Raw genomic sequence first — 22,879 nt, 5'->3', positions numbered from 1 at the left:
ATTACAGTTTCAGACTCTGCCAGAAGTGGAATCTTAAACCAGTCAATCAGGAATCACTAATCAGCATTAGTGAGGTAATCTGTCTGATAGACCCCTGTCATCCCCTAAACGAAAGTGAACTTGCCAAAAATCAATCCTCTTTTTGCTAGCATAACTTTCTTGTTCCACTCTTATACTTATAAAAGGCTTTCACTGTGTACAGTTCCTTGGAGCTCCTTCCTGTCTACTAAATGGGATGTTGCCTGATTCATGATTCACTGAATAAAGCTAATAAAATCTTTAAATTTTACTTATTTGAATTTTGCTTTTTAACACCTGGTAGACTAAGAAATGACAGTACTGACATTAAGAAGGATAAGACAAGCCCTGGAAGGGTTAACTACAAGAGAAAAGAGTTTTGGCTGGAAACTACTGGCAGGACCCAGATCTACATTTTTCTTTAAATCAATGTACAAGGGATCCCTGGGTGGCGCAGCGGTTTGGCGCCTGCCTTTGGCCCAGGGCGCGATCCTGGAGACCCGGGATCGAATCCCACGTCGGGCTCCCGGTGCATGGAGCCTGCTTCTCCTCCCTCTGCCTGTGTCTCTGCCTCTCTCTCTCTCTCTGTGACTATCATAAATAAAATAAAATTCTTAAAAAAAAAAAATAAATAAATAAATAAATAAAATAAATCAATGTACAAGAAATTATGGAAAAAAAAAAAAAGAAAGAAAGAAATTATAGGCTAGATTTGACCATTTGAGGGCATTCTAACTATGCAAAACTACATGGAACTAACTTCCATGATGTTCTGAAGATGACTATCTTCAGAATAATCCCCATTCTGTGTGTGCTCCTCCCCAACATTTTACTGTACCGTAAATATAAGTAAATTTTAAAAATTGACTTTTCCCTGTTGCCAAAAGGGAAGGAAAGAGACTGTTTTTCCCTCCCTCCTTTTTCTTAAAGCATTTCTTTGAATAATCTAGTATTTATAAAACTTTCCTCTCTATCTTTGATATATATGCAAATCTTTTTAAAGGTTAAATAAGTTAGCTGCAGAACTCAGGAGTATTTTTCTAAAGGTCCTAGATGCCATCTTAAATGCCATCTTAATGTAAATGCCATCTTAAATGTAAATATCAAGGAAGCCAGCCCCCCACTCCCAGTCGCTGTAGGAGTTTAGCCTACACACCTCATTACTTGCACAGAGAATGGAGAGGTTTTACTTTTCCTTCAGATAAAGGCAATTAACTAGTACAGGTGGCCACCCCAATTACCATTTGTATTTAGGAGGAACAATGAAAGCATGTACATCAAAAGGTGCTGTCAAGTCTTCTTACAAATTACCATCAATCTTGAGACTGTATGTAATGGACTGTAAATGGTAAAACCTCTTTTTTTGTTTTTGTAATCTCAATAGCCGATTATTTGTGATGTATTTCAGTCTGGTTTAATGCTTATTCAATAATAGAACTAGTTTCTTTCATTCCACATTTGTGAAGAGCATTTCTTAGGTGAGCAGATCTTAACTTTTCCCCAACATAAATGTGGAGAAATTCAACTCCCTGCTGGGCTACCTCACTGTCAAGCCAGACCTTGATGGCTCCCTCAGGATAAGAAGAAAAAAAAAAAAAAAATCCCACCCTGACAAGGGTTTTTTAAGGGACTTAGCCCATTACTGTTATCTGAGTACCAGATCCTTCTATACTATTCCCTTTGTGACACTTCCACTTGGATTTCAAAGACATCTTTTTCAAAACTGAACTCATGTTCTTCCTCCAGAATTTCCTAACACAGAAGCACAAGCCAGAAAATGACGAATTGGCCCTACCACATCCCTCTCCCTTCTCACCCCAAAGTGAATATATTACCAAGCTCTATTGATCCTACCTCCTAAATAGCTCTCAAATCCATTGACTTTTGCCTCCATTGAGGAGCCAAAGTGATCTTTTAATAATATAGACCTGCTGATGCTACTCTCATGCCTGAAATTCTTCAATGGCTTCCCACCATTCTTAGGATAAGCCTTAAATCCTTGGCGTGACCTATGAGGCCTGCATGGTCTGATCCCAGCCTACCTCTTCAACCTCATCTCCCTCTCTCCCTCCCTCTCTGCCCTCCAGCCCCAAATGGGAGCTTAAGCTCCACAAGGACTGAAACCATGACTATCTGCTCATGCTGTATCCCTAGCCAGCACCTACCATATAATAAATGCTAAATAAATATATGTTGAAGAATAATGTTGATAAAGCAACTGCAGCATCTTAGGAGCACCTGGGTGGCTAAGTTGGTCAGGTGCCCAACTCTTGATTTCGCTTCAGGTCACGACATCAGAGTGGTGGGATCTAGTCCAAGTCAGGCTCCATGCTCAGCCTGGAGTCTGCTCATCCCTATCACTCTGCTCCTCCCTCTGCTACTCCCCCTGCTCATGTTCTTTCTCTCAAATAAATAAATAAAATCTTAAAAAACAAAAACAAAAACACCCTGCAATACTAAATAGAAGGCAAATAAAACATTAACTAAATTAATGCATGGTGAAGGAGAAGAATGTCCCTATGCATCCTAGGTGCATCCTAGGTGGCTAACATAGGGTGTGGACTATAGTGGGGCTATAAAATGTTTGTTAAAGCATTTTGCAAACCAGAGACAATATGATGGAACAAAATATTGGCACTCAGTGCCTATTTATCTTTGTAGTACAAATCATCAATGCCAATTAAGTCTCTCCTTTAGGTATTTATCACTTCCCTTATCCCCAGCCTCCATCCTGTGGGCAACCAGAGGTCTAACCAACCACATGTTTGAAGGAGGCAGGACTCCAATCAGAGCTAGAAAATAGATATGGTGTGTGGGAGTTGATTATAAATTCTGAGAAGCAAATAATCCAAGACGGGGGAGCAATACTGCTCTTTGGATAAGATCCCTACCTACATTTTGTGTTAGACTTGGGCGACATTCCCCAACCCTTGGCCACACAGGACTTTCAGTAACTATAAAACACAACCTCCTCCTATTCTCCAGGCTTCACACATGCCCCTACTTCCCCCTGGTAGTTCTTTACCCTTCTCTTTGCCCAATTTAACTCCAACTCAGTCCTTTTTAGGTCTCAGCTAAATATTTCCTCAGCAGAGCCTTCTTCACTCCCTCCCTCTACCAAATGGTCCCATTATCATTCTCATAGCTCCCTCTACTGTCCTCCATAACATGTGCCATAATCAAAATTAATATTTAGTTTATAATTCTCTAGCTCCACTATTAGACTTATAAACAACCTGACAATAGGGAATATGTCAGTTTTGGCAATTACTATATTCCCAACACCTAGCACACTGCTGGTAGAGTAGATGTGTTCAATAAATATCTGCTAAATGAAGGAATGAATGAAATACATAGATAAGCACTAGCTTTTTTTTTTTTTTTTTTTAAGATTTTATTTATTAGAGAGAGGGAGGCAGAGACACAGGCAGAGGGAGAGGTAGGTCCCATGCAGGGAGCCCAATGTGGGACTCGATCCAGGGTCTCCAGGATCACACCCTGGGCTGAAGGTGGCATTAAACCATTGAGCCACCCGGGCTGCCCAAGCACTAGCTTTTGGAGGACATAGAATTGGCTCTGTCCTTACTAGTTCTGTGCCTTTGGATAAATTTCTTACCATCTCTGAGCCCATTTCTTTCTTATAAATAAAGATAACTATTCCTACTTCACAGAGTTATTGTGAGAATTGAATAATCCAATAAAATGCTTAGCATTAAGTCTGGCACATTACACTCATTGAATGTTAACTATTATTATTATGGAGAAAAAGAGGAATGTATGTTAGGGAAGGCACATTCCATGCTCTTGACTAGAACACAAACACAGCTCCATTTATACAAACATAGTTTCAAATGTGAATAAAATATTTTAAGTATACTATGACTGTATTATCTCAAAGAATACTGAAGAGAGCACAGGCAAGCAGTAATTTCATTCACATCGGCCATAGCAACTTCTTTCAAGTTATGTCTTCTAAAGCAAGGGAAACAAAAGCAAAAATAAACTATTGGAACTACATCAAAATAAAAATCTTCGGGCAGCCCCAGTAGTGCAGCGGTTTGGTGCCGTCTGCAGCCTGGGGTGTGATCGAGGAGACACGGGATCCAGTCCCACACCGGGCTCCCTGCATGGAGCCTACTTCTCCCTCTCCCTCTGCCTGTGTCTCTGCCTTTCCCTGTGTGTCTATGAATAAATAAATAAAATCTTTTAAAAAATAAAATAAAATAAAAATCTTCTGCAAAGTGAAGGAAGCAATCAACAAAACTAGGAGACAACCTAATAAATGGGAGAAGGTATTTGCAAATGACATATCCAATAAAAAGTTAGTATCCAGGACTGCCTGGGTGGCTCAGTGGTTGAGACTCTGCCTTTGGCTCAGGATGTGATCCCAGGGTCTGGAATCGAGTTCCGCATCACGTTCTCCGCAGGGAGCCTGCTTCTCCTTCTGCCTATGTCTCTGCCTCTCTCTCTCTGTGTGTCTCATGAATAAATAAATAAAATCTTAAAAAAAAAAAGTTAGTACCCAAAATATAGAAAGAACTTATTAAACCAAAAAATACATAACCCAAATTAAAAAGTGGGCAGAAGACATGAACAGACATTTTCAAAAGACATACAGATGGCCAACAGACACGTGAAAAGATGCTCAGCATCACTCATCATCAGGGAAATGGAAATCAAAAACTTCAATGAGATACCACCTCACACCTGTCAGAATGGCTAAAACCAAAAATATAAGATACAAGTGTTGACAAGGATGTGAAGAAAAAGCAACCATCTTGCACTGTTGGTGGGAATGCAAACTGGTGCAGCCACTATGGAAAACAGTATAGAAGTTACTCAAAAAATGAAAAACAGAACTACTCTATGATCCAGTAATCACATTACTGGGTATTTACTCAATGAATACAAAAACACTAATTGGAAAGGATATATGCACCCCAGTGTTTACCCCAGTATTATTTACAAGAGTCAAATTATGAAAGCAGATCAAGTATCCACCAACAGATGAATGAATAAAGAAACATATACAATGGATTGTATATATCATACTCACACACACAATATATATTTTGTCTATATATATAATACATAACATGTATATTGTAGTCTGTGTATATATGCATATTGTACACATATACACTGTATGTGTATATATACATATATTGTATAGTATGCATATTGTGTATATATACAGTTCATTGTGTGTACATATATATATATGTACACACAATTCAGTCATAAATGAAATCTTGCCATTTGCAACAACATGGATGGAGCTAGAGTATAACGCTAAGCAAAATAAGTCAGAGAAAGACAACTATGGTATGTTTTCACTCATTTGTAATTTAAGAACCAAAATAAAGAAAAAGAGAGAGAGACAAACCAAAAAAAAGGACTCAACCATAGAGAAAAAAACTGATGGTTACCAGAGGGGAGATGTGGGGGGTTGGGTAAAATAGGTGAAGGGGATTAAGAATACAGTTATCTTGATGAGCACCAAGTAACATACAGAACTGCTAAATCACTAATATTGTGGGCAGCCCGAATGGCTCAATGGTTGAACGTCTGCCTTCAGCCCAGGGCGTGATCCTGGGGGCCCAGGATAGAGCCCCACATCGGGCTCCCTGCATGGAGCCTGCTCCTCCCTCTGCCTGTGTCTCTGCCTCTCTCTCTCTGTGTATTTCATGAATAAATAAAATCTTTTTTAAAAAATCACTATATTGTAACCTGAAGCTCATATAACATTGGGTTAACTATGCTGGGATTAAAATTAAAAAAAAAATTAAATACAAATTAAAATAAAAGAATCCTCAAATAGGTCTGTTCATAAAGCCAAGAATCTTTTTGGATGTGAAGTGATCATGCATTTATGAGGGTTGCACACTCTTGTATAGTGTCAGATTCTTTCAAAGCAAAGTACATCATAAATCCATTACTGCAGGGCAGCAGGGTTCCAGACATGGGCTTCAACACCTAGATGACCTCAGTCCAACTATGCTGATCTTGGCCCAGGATGTGCAGATAAAACAACAGGCTTTTACCTTTAAGATAAGTGCCCTCCCATCCCAGTAAGAAACTCCATGCCTTAATGATAAAACGTTCCTTCATTCCAGTGTTCCCCAGCATCGGAGGGTAATCTTTCTCCTTTCCTGGTGTATTCTACATTCCCCAAGATAGCCCCCTTTAACATTGTTTCTGTCCTTAGATTCTCTAAATCTAGACACATCATTCAACTTCCCTAAGCCTCAATTTCTTCATCTATAAAAATTGAACTAAAATAGTACTTCCCCAGGCACCAGGGTGGTTCAGTCAGCTAAGCATCACTCTTGATTTTGGCTGGGATCATGATCTCAGGGTTGTGAGATATGGCCCCGTGTCAGGCTCCAAGCTCAGTGAGGAGTCTGCTTTAGATTCTTTGTCTCACTCTCCCTTTGCTCCTCTCCCTGAGTGCATGTGTGTGCTCTCTCTCTAAGTAACTAAATCCTTAAAAAAAAAAAAAAAAATAGTACTTCCCTCTTGGGCAAATGGCTCAGTTTATGCCATAAAATTAATACATGGTAAGTACTGTTTTAGTGTTTCTACCAAATCCCTAACCAATCTACAATCCAGAAAAAAATGTATAAAAAAGATCCTTTCCAATGGTATAAATGTGGTTTTTTTTTTCAAAGTCTGTGTTTTCTACAATAAAAGAAACCCTCCACCCAGCAATAAAAAGAATGATCCTAAAGAAGCTTCAAATGTTGCAAAGGAAAATAAGAGAACAAATTACGTGGTCTTCTGTTTCCTGGAGAAAAGGTTAATTCAGCAAAAAATAATGTATGCATATCCATTTTTATAATGCCTCCTTTTAAAACGAGCCCTATTGGGACTGCATAGACTACAAGTCAACTCTTAATCTGGAGGCCTTGGGGATCCCTGGGTGGCTCTGTGGTTTTAGCGGGGGCCTTCGGCCCAGGGCGTGGTCCTAGAGACCCGGGATCGAGTCCCGCGTCGGGCTCCCTGCATGGAGCCTGCTTCTCCCTCTGCCTGTGTCTCTGCCTCTCTCTCTATCATGAATAAATTAAAAAAAAACAAAAAACAAAAAACTAGAAGCCTCACCACCTTGTCTTTGCGGACACTAAAACGTCATCCCAGAAGATCCCAGCAAGAAGCAGCTCACTGGTGACCCCTGATCAAGGCCCAATCCTGGTCCTTCCTCCCATCTCTGCTCCTTCCCATCATAAGCCTCAGGAGAAACAAAAAAGCATCGTTACCTTAGGCATTCTACAGGTAATCTCATTTACTTTTCACAACCACACAAAATTACTACGGAGTACCCAGGCGCCAAGTGTTTCAGACATTTGCCCAGAGTCGCACAGGCAGGAAGCGGCGGATCAAGGGCTGGAGTACGCTCTCTAGAAGAGCCCCACTCCTGCGGGTGCTCAAAGGTCAATACTCTCCCCAGCCTTGGGACAAGCAGCAGCTCCCTGCCTAATCCCAGGTCTCTAACGCCAGGCTCCGTCGCCAGCAGCCCCCAGCGCTCGAGGCTGGAGGACACCCGGGTCCGAGGGAGCGGGCGGGGGGTAGGGACAGGTCCCTGCCGGGGTGGCAGGGGGCCGCCCGAAGAGAATGCGCCAGAGGCAAGGCTCCAGGGTCCGTGCCGCAGCGGAGCCTTCCCTTAGAGCTTCCCAGAGGCCGGCCCCGGGACGCGGCGTGCCCCTCGGGGTCCGCAGCCTCCGTTCGGCCTCCACAGCCGCTTCCCTCCCTCCGCCTGGGCCAAGGATGCACTCGAGTCGGGATCCACCCGCGCGCCTCAGCTCCGGGCCGGTCCCTCCGCCCCTCGCCCCCTAGGTCGCTTCCTCCCCGGCCCTTACCTGGTCGCCCCAGGGACCATGGTCAATCAACTTCATCCTCCCGCCTCGGAAGTGACGCGAGACTTCGCTCGCGCGGCTCCGTCCAATCCCGGCCCTCGGGCTGCGCATGCGTGTCGGGCGTGCGTCCCTGCAGGTGCCGGTAAGGTGAGCGGGCGTCTGAAGTGTGAAAGGCCGACTCCTACCTGAGTGCCTTCCTTCCAGCTCTGGGAGGCAAAGTCGGAAGGTCGTGGTTTGGGTTTCGCGCACCCTCTCGGTGCTGTGTTGAGGTGGAGTGAAGTGACCGGCCCACTACAGGATGTGTGCACCGTTACCAAGACTTCTTATAAACTATAAAGAATAAAGAGGTCAATGGAAAAGAAGATAGGGCTAGAAACAAACCCACGAGCATGTAGTCACATCCCCCCCCCCAACAAAGGAGCCACCATAAAGCAATGGGAAATTTGTTTTCAGTAAATAGTGCTAGATCAGTTGACTCCTGATGGGGGTGGTGTTGGGTAATGAGCCTAGACTCCCACCTCATACAAAAAAAAAAAAAAAAAACTCCATTCAAAAGTACACCTAAATGTGAAAGGTATAAGTCTGGAAAATAGCAGCACGATATTGTGACCATGGGATGGGGAAGTACTTTATTTAGCAGGACACAAAAAGTACCAACCCTAAAGAGAAAGGCTGGAAGACAGAAGAGAGTACCATGCAAGGAATAGAGCGGAGAAGATCTTTGCAACACATACGTCTGAAAGTGAATTGATTCCGAATATATAAGTAATTCTTGCAAGTACATTTTTTAAAGTATCTGAGTGGTTGAAGGAGAACCATGAGAAAAGGATGTTGAAAGAGAAACTGAGGACAGTTCTCATAGTTCAAAATTCAAGAGATGGCAAAAATGTGTAAGTTGAAAAATCTCTCTCCCTGTTCTCCAGGTATCCAGTTCTCTTCTCAATAGCTAACAATGCTATTAGCTATATTTGTCTTTCCAGAGCTATCTTATGCATAATCAAGCAATTATGTGTACATTCAACATTCTCCCCACCGTACCTTGTACTAACATCATACTGTAAACCTGCTCTGTATGTTGCTTGTAATCACTTTAGTCAGTATTTCATAGAAATCCTTGCAAGTACTCACAAAATTTAGAAACAGGAAGTTTTATTTTTTTAACTAAATGTTAGCTATCTTTTCAAATGATATATTTAATATGTTTTCATTAGACATTTTCACAGGAATTTGTATACTCTCTTGCCCCCTATCGATTGTTCAGGAAAGTCTAGGCTCCTGCTTGCATGTTCCCAAAATGCAAATGTCCCACTAATAAACCCAATATGATCCTGAGTCCTTACTGCAAGGCTGAGCAGTTTCCTAGGGTTAATTTTCTAAGCTTATCATCCATCTCTCTAGCCAACATAAACTTCAGTCCTGCTTGGAGTCATTCTGGAAGCAAGAATGAATTCCGTTGTTTTTATAACAATTTGAGGTGGATTTTTTGTCAGATGCAAGTATAAGAACTCTAACTTCCCAGCCAGAATATTATACAAATAGAACCCATGGCTTTCAGTGAAAACGGAATGGGATGAGGGCACCTGGGTGGCTCAGTGGTAGAGTGTCTGCCTTTGGCTCACATTGTGATCCTGGGGTCCTGAGATTGAGTCCTGCATTGGGCTCCCCACAGGGAGCCTGCTTCTGCCTCTGCCTGTGTCTCTGCCTCTCTGTGTCTCTCATGAATAAATAAATAAAATCTTTTAAAAAAGAAAAAGAAAATGGGACAAGGGACTTCCCAAGAAGACGGAATAGACATGCTATTCCTCTTGCTAAGGACAACTAAAAACCCTGGACAATGTATATTTTTAAAAGCATAAGAAGTGTCTGAAAAGTAAAGGGAAGGCACACTGGCTAGGGACCTTGGGACTGGAGAAACAACATGGTGGTGAGTTCCCTAGTTTGTGTTTTTGTTATTGTTCTTTACCTCATTACCCCAGACTGGGTACTAGAGGGGCAGACAACCTAGAAATGCCAACATTCACAGACAGAGCCCCCCCTCCCCAAAGCCCACTGCTCTCTCTAACTAGAAAGACAGGGGAAAGGGCAGCCTTGGAAGACAGAAAACAAACAATGGCTCTACTCCAGCCAAAACACCTGACAAATACTTTGGCCCCATAACCACCTTTGCCGACAAAGGCTTAAATGGAAAGCTTATCCTTCCTCTCAAGCTAAGCTATAAGGGGACTCAGCTACTCCTTTCTTCCCTCTGCTCATATAATATTGGAGAAGGCCAAGTAGACTTGGACTTTCATTCCCATTGGGCAGAAGGCTCTGACCCAATATGGTGTTCATAGAAACCCTGTGGGGAACCTGGACTTCCACCCCCACTTGATGGTAAGGAGGTACCCCCCCTCCTTCCTCTCTGGGGTGGTATTAGAGGGAACTAAATGAAGAGTCAGGACCTTTAACACTGGGGATCCCTGGGTGGCACAGCGGTTTGGTGCCTGCCTTTGGCCCAGGGCGCGATCCTGGAGGCCCGGGATCGAATCCCACATCGGGCTCCCGGTGCATGGAGCCTGCTTCTCCCTCTGCCTATGTCTCTGCCTCTCTCTCTCTCTCTCTCTCTCTCTCTGACTATCATAAATAAATAAAAATTTAAAAAAATAAAAAATAAATTTAAAAAAAGGACCTTTAACACTGCTCAGCAGCAATAGGGTCACCTCCCGCACCACATTCATGGAAGAGCTCAACAATTTGTGGGACATCCCCCAATGACAACAGAAAACATTCTTTTTAAGCACTCACAGAACACATGCCAGAATAGACCGTATTCTGTGCCATAAAAAACTAACCTCAACAAATTTAAAAGAAGTGGAATTATATATAGAATGTGTACCAACTACAATGGAATCAAGCTAGATATCAAGATAATAATAATAGGAAAATCTCCAAAAACTTGGAAGCTAAACAACATACTTTTAAATAATCCATAGATCAAAAAGGTAGTCTCAAGAAATTTTTTAAAAATACACAGAACTCAATGAAAATGAGAATACAATATATCAAAACCTGTGGGACACAGCTAAGGTGGTGCTGAGAGGGAAATTTGCTTACATTAGAAAAGAGGACAGTCTCCAACAAGCTAAAAATAAATTAGGGGAAAAAGACCAAAACAAACAGAAGGAAATAATAAAGACAGCAGAAATCAATGAAATTTTAAGGGGCGCCTGGGTGGTTCAGTGGTTGAGCATCTGCCTTTGGTTCAGGGCATGATCCAATGGTCCTGGGATGGAGTCCCACATTGGGCTCCCTGCATGGAGCTTGCTTCTCCCTCTGCCTATGTCTCTGCCTCTCTCTGTGTCTCCCATGAATAAATAAATAAAATCTTTTATTGAAAAAATAAATTTTTAAATGAAATTAATGAAAGAAAAAGCTGGTTCTTTGAAAAGGTAAAATTGATAAACCTCTAAGGAGACTGACAAAAAAGAGAAGACACCAATGACTATAGTATCAGTAAGAAAATAGCATTATCACTACAGATCCACAGACATCAGAAGGATAAAAAAGGAATACTAAAGCAGCTCATACATACATTTGACAAATTAGATGAAATGGACCAATGCCTTAAAAAGTACAAACTACCAGAACTCTCCCACTATGAAATAGAAAAGTAGAATAGACTTTTAACTATTAAATAATTAAAAGCCTGCCAAAAATGAAATGTTCAGGCCCTGAGAGTTTAATTGGAGAGTTATTCCAAACATTTAAAGAAGTAATACCACTTCTACAAATCTCTTCCAGAAAATAGAAGAGGAAGGGACACTTTCTAATTCTATGAAGTCCATCTGTATTACCCTGATACCAAAACCAGGCAGAGGCAGTACCAAAAGAAAAAAAAAGAAAGAAACTAAAAAACCTTTAGACCAGAATTCCTCATATAAAGGCAAACTTTTTAATAAAATACTAGCAATTAGAATTCAGCAATTTTTAAGATTATATTTACTTATTCATGAGAGACACAGAGAGAGAAAGAGAGGCAGAGACACAGGCAGAGGGAGAAGTAGGCTCCAGGCAGGGAGCCCGACGTGGGACTTGATCCCAGGTCTCCAGGATCACGCCCTGGGCAGAAGGTGGCGCTAAACCGCTGAGCCACCCTGGCTGCCCTAGAATTCAGTAATTTGTAAAAAGAATTATACACCATAACCAAGGGAAGTTTATCCCAGGAATGCAAAGCTGTTTTAATATTTGAGAAACAATCAATGCAATCTTTGATATTAAGAGGTTAATGAAGGAAATAAAGCATACGATCATATCAATCAGAGCAGAAAAAAGATTTTGACAAAATCAAACACCCATTAGTGATAAAAACATTCAACAAACTAAGAATAAAAGGGGGCTTTCTCAACCTGATAAACAGCAGCTATCACAGTTGTCCATATACCTAATAGAGAAAGGTCAAAAACTTTCCCTCTAAAAAACAAACAAAAAACAACAACTTTCCCTCTAAAATTGGACAAGGCAGGGATGCTCACTTTCACTGATACTATTCAACCTAGTACTAGAAGTTCTAGCCAGTGCAATAAAGCAAAGCAAGGAAATAAAGGGTATGCAGATTGAAAAAGAAGAAACTAGATTTCTCACATATTGCTGGTGGGAATGTAAAGTGGTACAGCCACTCCTGAAAACAGTATGATAGTTTCTCAAAACAAAGCAAAAATCTAAACATAAATCTAGTAATTGCATTTATCCCAAAGAAATAGAAACTTAGGAAAAGACAAAAACCCGACCATAATTGTTCATAGACACTGTATTTGCAGTGGACAAAACTGGAATCAGCCAAAATGTCTTTCATGATTAAACAAACTATGGCACATCCATACCATGGAATGCTACCCTTAATAAGGAAGAGGAATGACCTGTTGGTTCATGCAATAATTTGAATGAATCTCAGGACCATTATGCTGAATGAAAAAAAGCCAACCTCAAAAGTTCTCCTGCTTAACGATTCCATTTATATAACATTCTTGAAATGACAGAGTAGTGGTTGTCAGAGGTTAAGAATGGGAGAAAGGGGAATGATTATGACTCTAAAGTGGTGGTGGGAGGGAGAACTTTGTGGCGATAGAATAATTCTGTATCTTGACTGCACTAGTGGTTGCCGGAATCTGCGCATATGACACGGAACTGCACTCACGCACACAAACACACATACGTTGTCAGATTCCTGGCTTTGATATTGTACTGTAATCATGCTCTATACTGCTCTATACCCCTTTTGAAACTTTCTGTGAATCTATAATTCATTCCAAATAAAATTTAAAATTACACACACACGCACACGCACACAAGTGTTGAATTTCTTAACACCTCAGCCTGTTCATCCTTAAAATGTACATAATAAAGTGTGAGACCAAAGGCAGTAGCACTTGTAAAGTGCCACGTAAGTTAGTGTTCAATAAATTGCAGCTGTTGTTTTGATTGCTGTTGGTGGTGGAATTATTGTTGTAAGAATACAAGGATACATAACCACATTTTCCTCTGATGAGAGTAGAAAAAAAATTTCATTGGTAATTACACAGATTTCTGTATTGTTCTAAGGAGAAATTTTCTATTAGTGCCATGAATTCTAACACGACCCCATCCTCCCATCCTATGGATCTTTTTAATAAAATCATTCTCCTCTCATATGTGCTTTGTATCATGCTACTTGGGGGCTGGGGGATGATACAAAGGAGGCTTCCATCCCTTCCCCACCAAACTGAGGTGCAAGGAAAGACTACTGCCTTCCAGAAGCACCTGGAATTGAATGGGTAGTTTGCAGTATTTGTATTTGTACTTGTCATATCACCTCTTCCTCTTAGAGATGTTTTTGTGAGTATAAAGGTTATGCCAAAGATCGTAAATGGTCAGAAGGACAACTGGGAGTGATAACAGAAGAAAGGCAATGCAACTTTTAGGACACTGCCCATCCAAGAGCAGAAAGCACAAAGCTGAGGGGTGCCTGGCTAGCTCAGCTGGTGGAGCTCATGACTCTGGATCTTGGGGTTGTGAGTTTGAGCCCCACGTTGGGTGTAGGGGTGTTTGAGTTACATAAAAATTTAAAAAAAATTTTAAGCACAAAGGTGAAACACACACAATATGTTCTGCTATCTGTGGTTCCTGGGAAATGTTCAGCTTCCCGGCAGGAAGGGGAATTTTATTGCTGCTCACTGAAACTTATGAGAAAAGCAAGTGCTGGTGGCTGCTGCACAGAGATTGTGACCTTCAGAAAGCCTGTATTTCTTCCCTGGGAAGAAGGATTTATAAAAATGTTTAAGTAAAAATGTCCTGTAGGATCCTGTTGCCTAATCTAATAATATCTGCACTGTATTTCTTCAAACCTTTATTCAGAAATAATATTTGAGGAACATCCATAAAATGCTAAGAGTGTCAGATGGAATAAGCATTTTCATAAAATTGATTTTCCACAGGAAGCTGGTGGCATTTGGGGCTAAAACTGTGCTGTCCAATATAGTAACCATGAGGTACATGTGGCTATTTAAATGTAAATCAGTCAAACAGGGTGTCTGGGTTAAGCATCTGCCTTCAGCTCTGGTCATGGTCTCCGGGTCCTGTGATGAGCCCCAGGTTGGGCTCCCTGCTCAGCGGGGAGTCTATTTCTCCCTCTCCCTCTGCCCCTCCCCTCTGCTCATGCTCTCTCTCTCTCTCTCTCACGCACTCTCTCTCTCAAAATAAATAAATAAAATCTTTTTAAAAATAAATAATAAGTTAAAATTAAATTTAAAAATCAGTTCCTCAGTCATACCAGCTACATTTCAAGTGTTCATTACAGATGCAGGACATTTCTGCCATCTCAGAAAGTTCTAAGGAACAGTTGTTGCAAAGGTACATCAACTTTGAAAAACACCCCCTCTGCACTGTTATTTCTACTAGATGTTTCTACTCCCGTCAAAGACACCTGTGAGTCAAACAACGCGCTAATGTCAAGTGGAAGGAAAGTAACCTTCAGACACTGGGATTGGAACCTGATGAGTCTGACTCCAGAGCACACCCCTGGAGATAGTTATACAACCTAGCTTTTCCAGTGAGAGGGCACAGCTCTACAGCTGGTGGTGGCTGTCTCCTTTTGTAGTCCGGGGAGTGAGTTTTCTGACTCTGAGCCCCCGGGGGACACAGAAGCATCACCCTGCAAAACCCACATGCACACACATGCACACAACTTGCCTCAAGACCAATTCTATTTTATGTTCCAGAACTGTTTAGGTTGTGTATGAATCAAGACACGTCAGTTTAATGGTTGCTAGTGTCAATCCTGAGTCAATGAGGAGTGGTCTTACTTGCTTTTCTCTTCCTATATTCAACCCCAGGGCTTCCACTTTCTGAACCTCCTGGTGTGTTTAAAAAATAAATAAGAAAAATTCTTAAAAATCCCAAAATGTGATCACAGTACTTATGGTACACTTTTAAGGTTTCCATTTAACAAATCAATGATTTTGACACATAAATAAAATGTGCTGTGCTTGTGTCCTTTACAATTCCAGAATTCCTGGGGAAATCTACTGACAGCTGCCCCTGGGGTGGAGCGGGGACAGGAGTGTCCATAGTATGAGGAGCGACATTTATGTCTGTCCCGTCAGTGTCACCCCGTCACTCCGTGGCCTCGCAGGGCAGGAAAGTCAGATGTCTAAAACTGTGGCCCCGGTTGCAGACAGAGCCAGGGACCAGGGCCGCCGGCTGGCAGAGGCGTGTTCCGACCTCTTCCAGCAGGTGGCGCCGGCGACCCGAGCCCAGCCCGGAGGGGCCATCTTGCAGGGAATGTGCTTCCAGCTTCCATTTTCTGCCCTTACCAGGAGGAGCCTGTGCTGCTATTCCTGGCGGGGGTGAAGTGTCTGTGTCTTTTACCTTCCTACCAGCGACCCTACCTTTTATTCTTTTTTAAAGATTGTACTTATTCATGAGAGACACACACAGACACAGGCAGAGGGAGAAGCAGGCTCCCTGCAGGGAGCCCAAGGCTGGCAGGACTCCATCCCAGGACCCCGGGATCATGACCTGAGCCAAAGGCAGATGCTCAACCACTGAGCCACCCAGGCGGCCCATCCTACCTCTTAAGCTCCTCTTGGGAGAACTGGGTATAAATAAGTCTGGTTAAGGGAGTGGCTATCTTCTGCTCCTTGTCTTCCCTTAAGGACCTGGCTTCTGCAAGCAATTCCACTTCCCCTCCCTGCTGTCAAGGACATTTAAGGGAGGCCGAAGGACCAGGCGGCTTGGCCGGTCAGTTCGACATCCCTCCATTGCTCTAGCACAGAGATTTAGCCAGACAGAAGCTATGGGTGCCTATTTGAGGTGGTCACATCCCTCTCAGAGGGAGACAAATTGTGGAGGCCAAGAAAATTAAGGCCATTCCACTTTAAGTTCAGCGGTGGCACAAGTACAGCCATCCCAGGCCCCCGTGAAAAAGAGCTGAAATTTACATTACTTCAGTTACAGGGAAAGAAACAGCTTACAGCTTAACGCCCTAGAAAGCCCTGTATTCGAATGAGAACAGAGCCCAAGCCAGTGGCAGGAAGCCCCATATTAAAATGAGAACAGAGCTCAATGCCCCTGAAAGCCCCATATCAGAATGTAAACAGAACTTGAGAAATTCCTCCGCCCCTTCTGGAGGTCCCCTAGACCAGCCCTTAAAACTAAGCCTGAAACCCACCTCGGGGTCCAAGTCCCTGCTCTGCTGTGTCAGGTACACTTGAACCCAAGCTCCAGCTTGTAAATAAACCCTCGTGTGTTTGCATCCGTGTGGGCTCCTTGGTGGTTTCTCAGATTTGCAATCTTGGGCACAACACAAATCAGCTTTGATCCCAAGGTTTCTCCCAGGAAGGGGCTGAATCCTAGGGACTCAAAACCTGTAGCAACTGCCATTTAGCAACTTTGAGACTATGTGCCATCGAGAGGTATTTTTGGTTTTTGAAAACACATGTAATTCTCAAAAATTCTGTTTAAGGACCTATGAAAAGCTATTTGTATGTCGACGGCCCACATGCAGCCCCATCAGCTGTGGGACCATGTCTGTGATGTTTCTGGGTTAACTTAAACTGTCTAATCTGAAAGATGAAAGGAGAAGTGAGAGCTCACACCATGGTCTACCCAAGAGCTGTGCAAAATCATTCAGTGAGAGTCCAGGAGCCTGTGGTTCAGCTGCGGGAGCCCATGACTTCAGGCCTGGGCTTAGTATGTTGTAGGTGCTCAGAAGAGTGTACTGACAGGGCATCCTCTTGGATCTAGGTATCTTTGGTGGAGAAATGCACCTCATTTTCTTACTGCCTATTTCCTTTGTATTTGTTCAACAAATGCTTATGGAGTACTTACTATATGTAGGGTTTTGTTGGGTACAAGGATACAGCAGGCACAGCTCTAGCCCACAAGGAACTCATGATCTGAGGGAGACAGGAGACACTTAGCCACTTCACCGTAATAAGAGAGAGAAAATGACATGCAGAATGAGAGTTTCCATCACACTGCTGTGGATATTTAGGAGATGAGTAAGGATGGACATCCAGCAAGGCCTCATAGAAGAGTAGATGTTTGTGTGGGTCTTTGCAGGATACAGAGTATTTGGACATGTTCATTTCACCATTAGTGACATTAGCAAGGGCACAGAGAATGAATGGTTAGTCATTTGATTTGTCTACTGTGTAGGACAGGTAGAGATGGGAATTTAAAGACCAGACAGGATCAGACAGGACTGTGTTCAGTGGGGAGTGGGGAGCCATGACTGGCTTTGAGAAGTTCTGCACACTGCATCAGGAAAATCCCCACAGCTTCTCTCTGAAACATGACAGAAGAGGGCTGAGAGTAGAGGCAGATATAGCCCAGTTAGGAAACAGGAGTAACACTGTTCACAGATGTATCCCCGGCACCAAACTTAATGCAAATTTGCAGAAAACACATTAAGGAATTATGGAAAGTTAATTCATCATTTAACAACTATTTCTTGCATACCACCATGTGCCAGGGAGTTTAGGGATCAGATTTCAAAATTGTGGGTCCTGAAGACAGAAATGGAGTAGAAACAGGCTGCAGTCCAGAGACACAGTAAGTGTAGACTCAGTGTGACTTGGCAATGGGCTGGATGGAAGGGGAGGGAGCAGGAGAGGCAAACATGACTTGAGCAGGATTCAGGGTGATGTAGGTATAAGAGAAGGGGCAAGTTTGGCAGGGGGAGGGGGTAGGGTAGCAGTGGGGATGAAATGAACTCCACTTTAGATGTGTTGAAGTTGAGGTTCTGGCAAGGGAGCACTCTAGAGCAGCCTAGCAAGCATTGGATTTGTCAGTTTTCCAGCCCTGGAGGCAGAGCAGAGACCATGGGGATTCATGGGATCACCCTAGGGAAAAGGAAAGGGAAGGGAAATGGGAAAGGGAAAGGGAAAAGGTGTGAATTCCAGATCTGCACTGTGAGGTAAGAAAAGAATAGGGCTGTGCTAGACTGAATTACTGTTCACTCATATGTGGCACCCCACCCCGCAGAAGGATTAAACGTCTCTGCCCTGTAGAACTCAGAAGTGGCCATGAGATTTCCATAACCAGGAGATGTGAGAAGTGACACGTGTCACTTCTGAGCAAAAACTAGAAATCAGTATGTGGTTTATCAGACCTCTTTCTTTCTGCCTTGAGATGACCAAGGTCACATACAGAGGCTTCTCTGGTAGTCTGGGTCCTGGAGTGAAGAATGTAAAGGATGAGATCTTACAAGACTATAGTGCAAGCCTTAACAGTGGTTGGACTTTTCTCTTTCTCTCTCTCTCATTCTCATTCTCTCTCTTTCTCTCTCTCAATACAAGTGCCTGACTTAAGTTTTGACTACTGAGGCATCCACTTCAAAGTCAAGTAAACACACTGCCAGCCACAAGACTGCATAAAGAGCCAAGCTACCTCCCTCCCACTGAGGCTCCTTTGATTTAGAAATCTTGGCTGATTTCAATAACTGACTATTTGAGCCCCTTGTCTCTTCTCTTCCCCATACTTTAAATTCCCCCTCTTATGTTTTAAACAACTCACCAATAAGGAGTGAGCCTGTGAAACCCTAGGTCCCCACCCCTTGATCCTAATAAAAGTAGAACTCATGGCCCATGCTCACTCTTTCTGTCTCTACCCCTGACCTCACTGTGTGGCTCCAGGTGTGTTGTATAATTTCCATGTCTTTAAGTAATAAGCCTCTGTTTTTTCAAGGTTTCCTGATGGTTGTTGCTGAAGGGCATCTTGCAATCATTATAGGGACCACAAAATTGGTTACTAGGCTGACACCTACTTAAAACACAGACCCACAATGGATGTGTACATGATCAAAAGCAAACTTTTACTGTGGCAAGCCACTGAAATACAGGGGACATATTTTGCACAGCATAACCTAGCTTATGCCAACTGATAGCAAGGATCTGGTGAACTAAGAGAATGGAAAGAGGAAGAGAGGAGTAGAAGGGGACCATCTGAGAAAGAGGGTGAGAATGGGGACACTTGTGATACAAAAACAGGTGTCTTCTTACTACCATCCAGTTTTAATTTGATGATCAATGTCACTGTTCTTGATAAACACCTAAGTTTATCAAACTGAGCAACATCTTTCAGTATTTCAAACTTTGTATTCCCTCCATCCCAGAAATGCCAAGATTCCAAAGATATCTTTGCACATATATACAAGACTATTCAGTGCACCTTTTTTTGTGATAGCAAAAAATTGTGATGCAGGCAGGCTGGGTCTGGGGACTCAGAGGGGGCCCCACAGAACCAGCCAGGAGAGTCCTTGGCTTTGCACAGGATAGAAATAAAATGTGAGCCAGGAGGGAGTGAAAGCAGAGTTCACTGAATAGTGTTAAGTGATAGATTATAGCAGACTGACTATCTGGGAGACTCAAAAGGAAAGGAGAATGAGTCCCATCATCACTTGGGGTGAGGGGTTTATATGGGAAAGGGGTCCAGGGTATGTGTTCATCCAGGAATCCAGAGTAGGGTCCAATCAAAGGTGAGCGACAGGTGAACAATAAGTGTTCTTTGAATGTACAGGGTATTGATGCCTGAGTTGGCCAAAGTTTGTTCAAAGCTAATCTACCGGAACATGTTTGGGATCTGGTTTTTCTTAGATGTTATCAGGTATATGGGGTCTTAGGATGAAACTCAGACAATGATTAACTTTCTTGCTTTCCCCCTTGGAGAGGAACACAGCTTCCTTGGTTTATTCGGACACAAGTAAAGAGTACATGGGGCCTAGCAGAAAATCAGCAGAGATAGAGTCTTTCTGAAACACAGTCCTTTCAGTTTCCCTATCTCAGGTGGACCAACCCAAGCACTCATTAATGGAAGTTGGTTAAATATATTGGGGCCAAGCTTGCCACTGGAAATTCATAAAACTCAAAGAAGAAAATCTATGCTCCAATATGGGAAGTCACTATACATATTAGTGACTTATATATAAAGTTAAAAAGGCAAAATGAAACTAGATTTTGCTACAATAATACCACCTAATAAATATGTCCCTCACCTCCCCAATTCTATTTGATTTACAACAACATTTTCTTGCTCGTGGATCTAAGGGTCAGACTGCTTGAGGCTGCCAGGCAGGTACAAATGTGCTCTACATACCTTTCATTCTGGGGCCCAGTATGAACATGCAAGCTCTTGTCCTGGCAGATGGCAGGAATGCAAGGATTCTGGAGGTAACCTGCCACATCACTCCTAGAGCCTCTGCTTAGAAATGGCATACTTTCACTTCTGCCCACCTTCTGTTAACTAAAGGAACCTCAAGTCCAATATCAGCAGCAGAGAAGTAAATTCTACCTCAGTGGGGGAGGTGAGAAGAATGAATATTAACTGAGCAAAAACCCAATCAAAGGGCACGTGGGTGGCTCAGTTGGTTAAGCATCTGCCTTTGGCTCAGGTCATGATCCTGGGTTCCTGGAATCAACCCCCACAATGGGCTCCCTACTTTGAAAGGAGTCTCCTTGTCCCTCTCCTTCTGCCTCTCCCCCCACTCAAGTTCTCCTGCTTCCTTAAATAAATAAATAAATAAATAAATAAATAAATAAATAAATCTTAAAAAAAAAAAAAGTTCCAATCAAAACACAGATGCATATGAAGCCAAGCTCAGAGGGCACTCAAAGGAGGGGAACCCAGACATTGGGGCAGGTTGGGACAAGGATGAGAAGGAATAATATCATTGAATGACTTTTATACTTTCTGTTTGTTGAGTGCTATTAATATATTAAGTCAATGTTTCTGAACCACATGAATAAAATTCATGGAGAAAAAAAAATCTAAATTGTGCCGTAAACCTTGATTGTAAATTCCTAGAGGGGAAGATTTATATCTTCTTTGTTTTCACAGCACTGTGTGCTTTTCAGACACTTAATCAAGGCAATAGATAAATGCTGATGATGTCATGATGTTTTTTTTATGCCACCTGCCCCATGGAGCCTTCTCCAACTCTGCCTCCTTCCCCAGGTTGAAAAAAATTGTTCCCATTCACAGAGCCTTTTGATATTCTCATAGCTCCAATCCCATGGAGACTTGGGGGAGGGAGAGAGACACAAATTAGCCATATAGTTGTGTTCATCATCCAAACTACCGTTGGTCTTCCCTCTACCTCATTCTCAAAGACAGGGATGATATTTGTCTCTCTCACCCTTTTTGACATATATTAAGCATTAATGATCTTTTAAAAAAGACTATGTTGCAAAGAGCAGTTTAAATTTACAACAAGATGAGAGGAAGGTACAGAGATTTACCACATACCTTCTGTCCCCACATATACACATGCTCCCATATTATCAATATGACTCATTTTTTTTTTTAACCAAGGATGACTCTACACCAACATATCCTAACCACCCAAGTCCATGGTCTAGAATAGAGTTCACTCTTGGTGTTGTACATTCTATGGGTTTGAACGAAACTACAGTGACATATATCTATCACCATAATATCATACAAAGTATTTTCACTGCCCTAAAAATCCTCTGTGCTCTGCTTATTTATCCCTCCTTCTCCCCATCCCTATTAGTCTTTTGTTGAGGCAAGTTCTGGATATGAAACTTTAAAGCATCTTACCTTAATGTGTGCTTATGAATACTTAATTTCCCCCTTGAAATTTAGGTACTGATGCTTGAAGTCATAGGGGTACTTATCTATAAAGTGAATCTGGGTAGTAAGTATAGTTATTTTGAGGTTGTAGAGTATATGGGGTCCAAATGCCAACTAGCCTATTTTTGAATGTAGGCAAGTGGTGGCAAACGTCTTAATTGAGAGATAAGAAAATGCTTGCTGCCTGGAATTCATGTAAATTCTGACTTTCTCTCCTCAAAGTTCCTGGCTCCTTGTGAAATGGATACTGCCCTCCTGGTAATTGTTGGGGGAATCACAAGTCACATTTGGATTCCCACGAGATACTCAGATACTCGCTCTTCTCCTTTTCACCTTAAATTAAAAGAGGGGAGATGCAAATTCTGACCCCATCAAGGGAGGAAGCTCCTCCTACCGGCTAGCTCTGTAGGGAATCGGTTATCAAAGACTCTAAAATTGCCTCGGACAGCTTTAGGAAACGCAGTGTAGGAGACAAATGGGTGGTTTTGATTTGGGTCTGGTCTAATGTTTATCTTCCCAGATCCACTCAAAGGAATTGCAGTCTTCGTCCCTTTCGGGAGTGTGTGCGCATGCGTGAGTCAGTCCACCAGCTTGTGAGTTACCCCGCAGTCTAGAGACCCGTAGGACTTTGAATCCAGAGGTCCTCATCAAGCTTTGGGTTTATGTCACATCTGGACCAGTCAGGCTCTGTCTCTAGGGCTTTTACTAGAAGCGACTTTAAATCTGAAACGTAAAAAAGGTGGACATTGATTGGCGGATACTTTCTGGCATCCCGAACTGCAAAGTTACGCGTTAATTTCTGTTCCCTGAATCCCTACTCTTTCCTTCCTATAAAATCTCTTTTCGTCATTGTAACAGGGATAAATATTGATCCTCTCGATCGCTATTGGCGTGGAAGTCCC

At 42.4% G+C, this 22,879-nt stretch overlaps 1 protein-coding gene across 2 annotated transcripts in view; it reads right to left on the bottom strand.

Annotated features, from left to right (window-relative positions):
* DHRS7B (dehydrogenase/reductase 7B) overlaps window positions 1-7,930 on the bottom strand; it is a 56,283-nt gene extending 48,353 nt beyond the window's left edge. The window contains exons 1-2 of one of the 2 annotated variants that reach the window (XM_041772637.1): window positions 7,875-7,906; window positions 7,123-7,246 (exon numbers count right to left, since the gene is read on the bottom strand). Coding sequence is in view for 1 of the 2 variants with exons in the window: in XM_041772635.1 (XP_041628569.1) it covers window positions 7,875-7,894 (20 nt within the window). In the remaining variant the exon portion in view is untranslated. Of the gene's footprint in view, window positions 1-7,122; window positions 7,247-7,874 lie in introns of both variants that reach the window. The other variant, XM_041772635.1, reaches the window with a different exon arrangement.
* Between the last annotated feature and the right edge of the window lie 14,949 nt (window positions 7,931-22,879).

This window comes from Vulpes lagopus, chromosome 10, assembly GCF_018345385.1.
Source record: "Vulpes lagopus strain Blue_001 chromosome 10, ASM1834538v1, whole genome shotgun sequence".
NCBI lineage: Eukaryota > Metazoa > Chordata > Mammalia > Carnivora > Canidae > Vulpes > Vulpes lagopus.
Note: the sequence above shows the minus strand (reverse complement) of the source record. Positions and strands in the feature narration are given on the sequence as shown.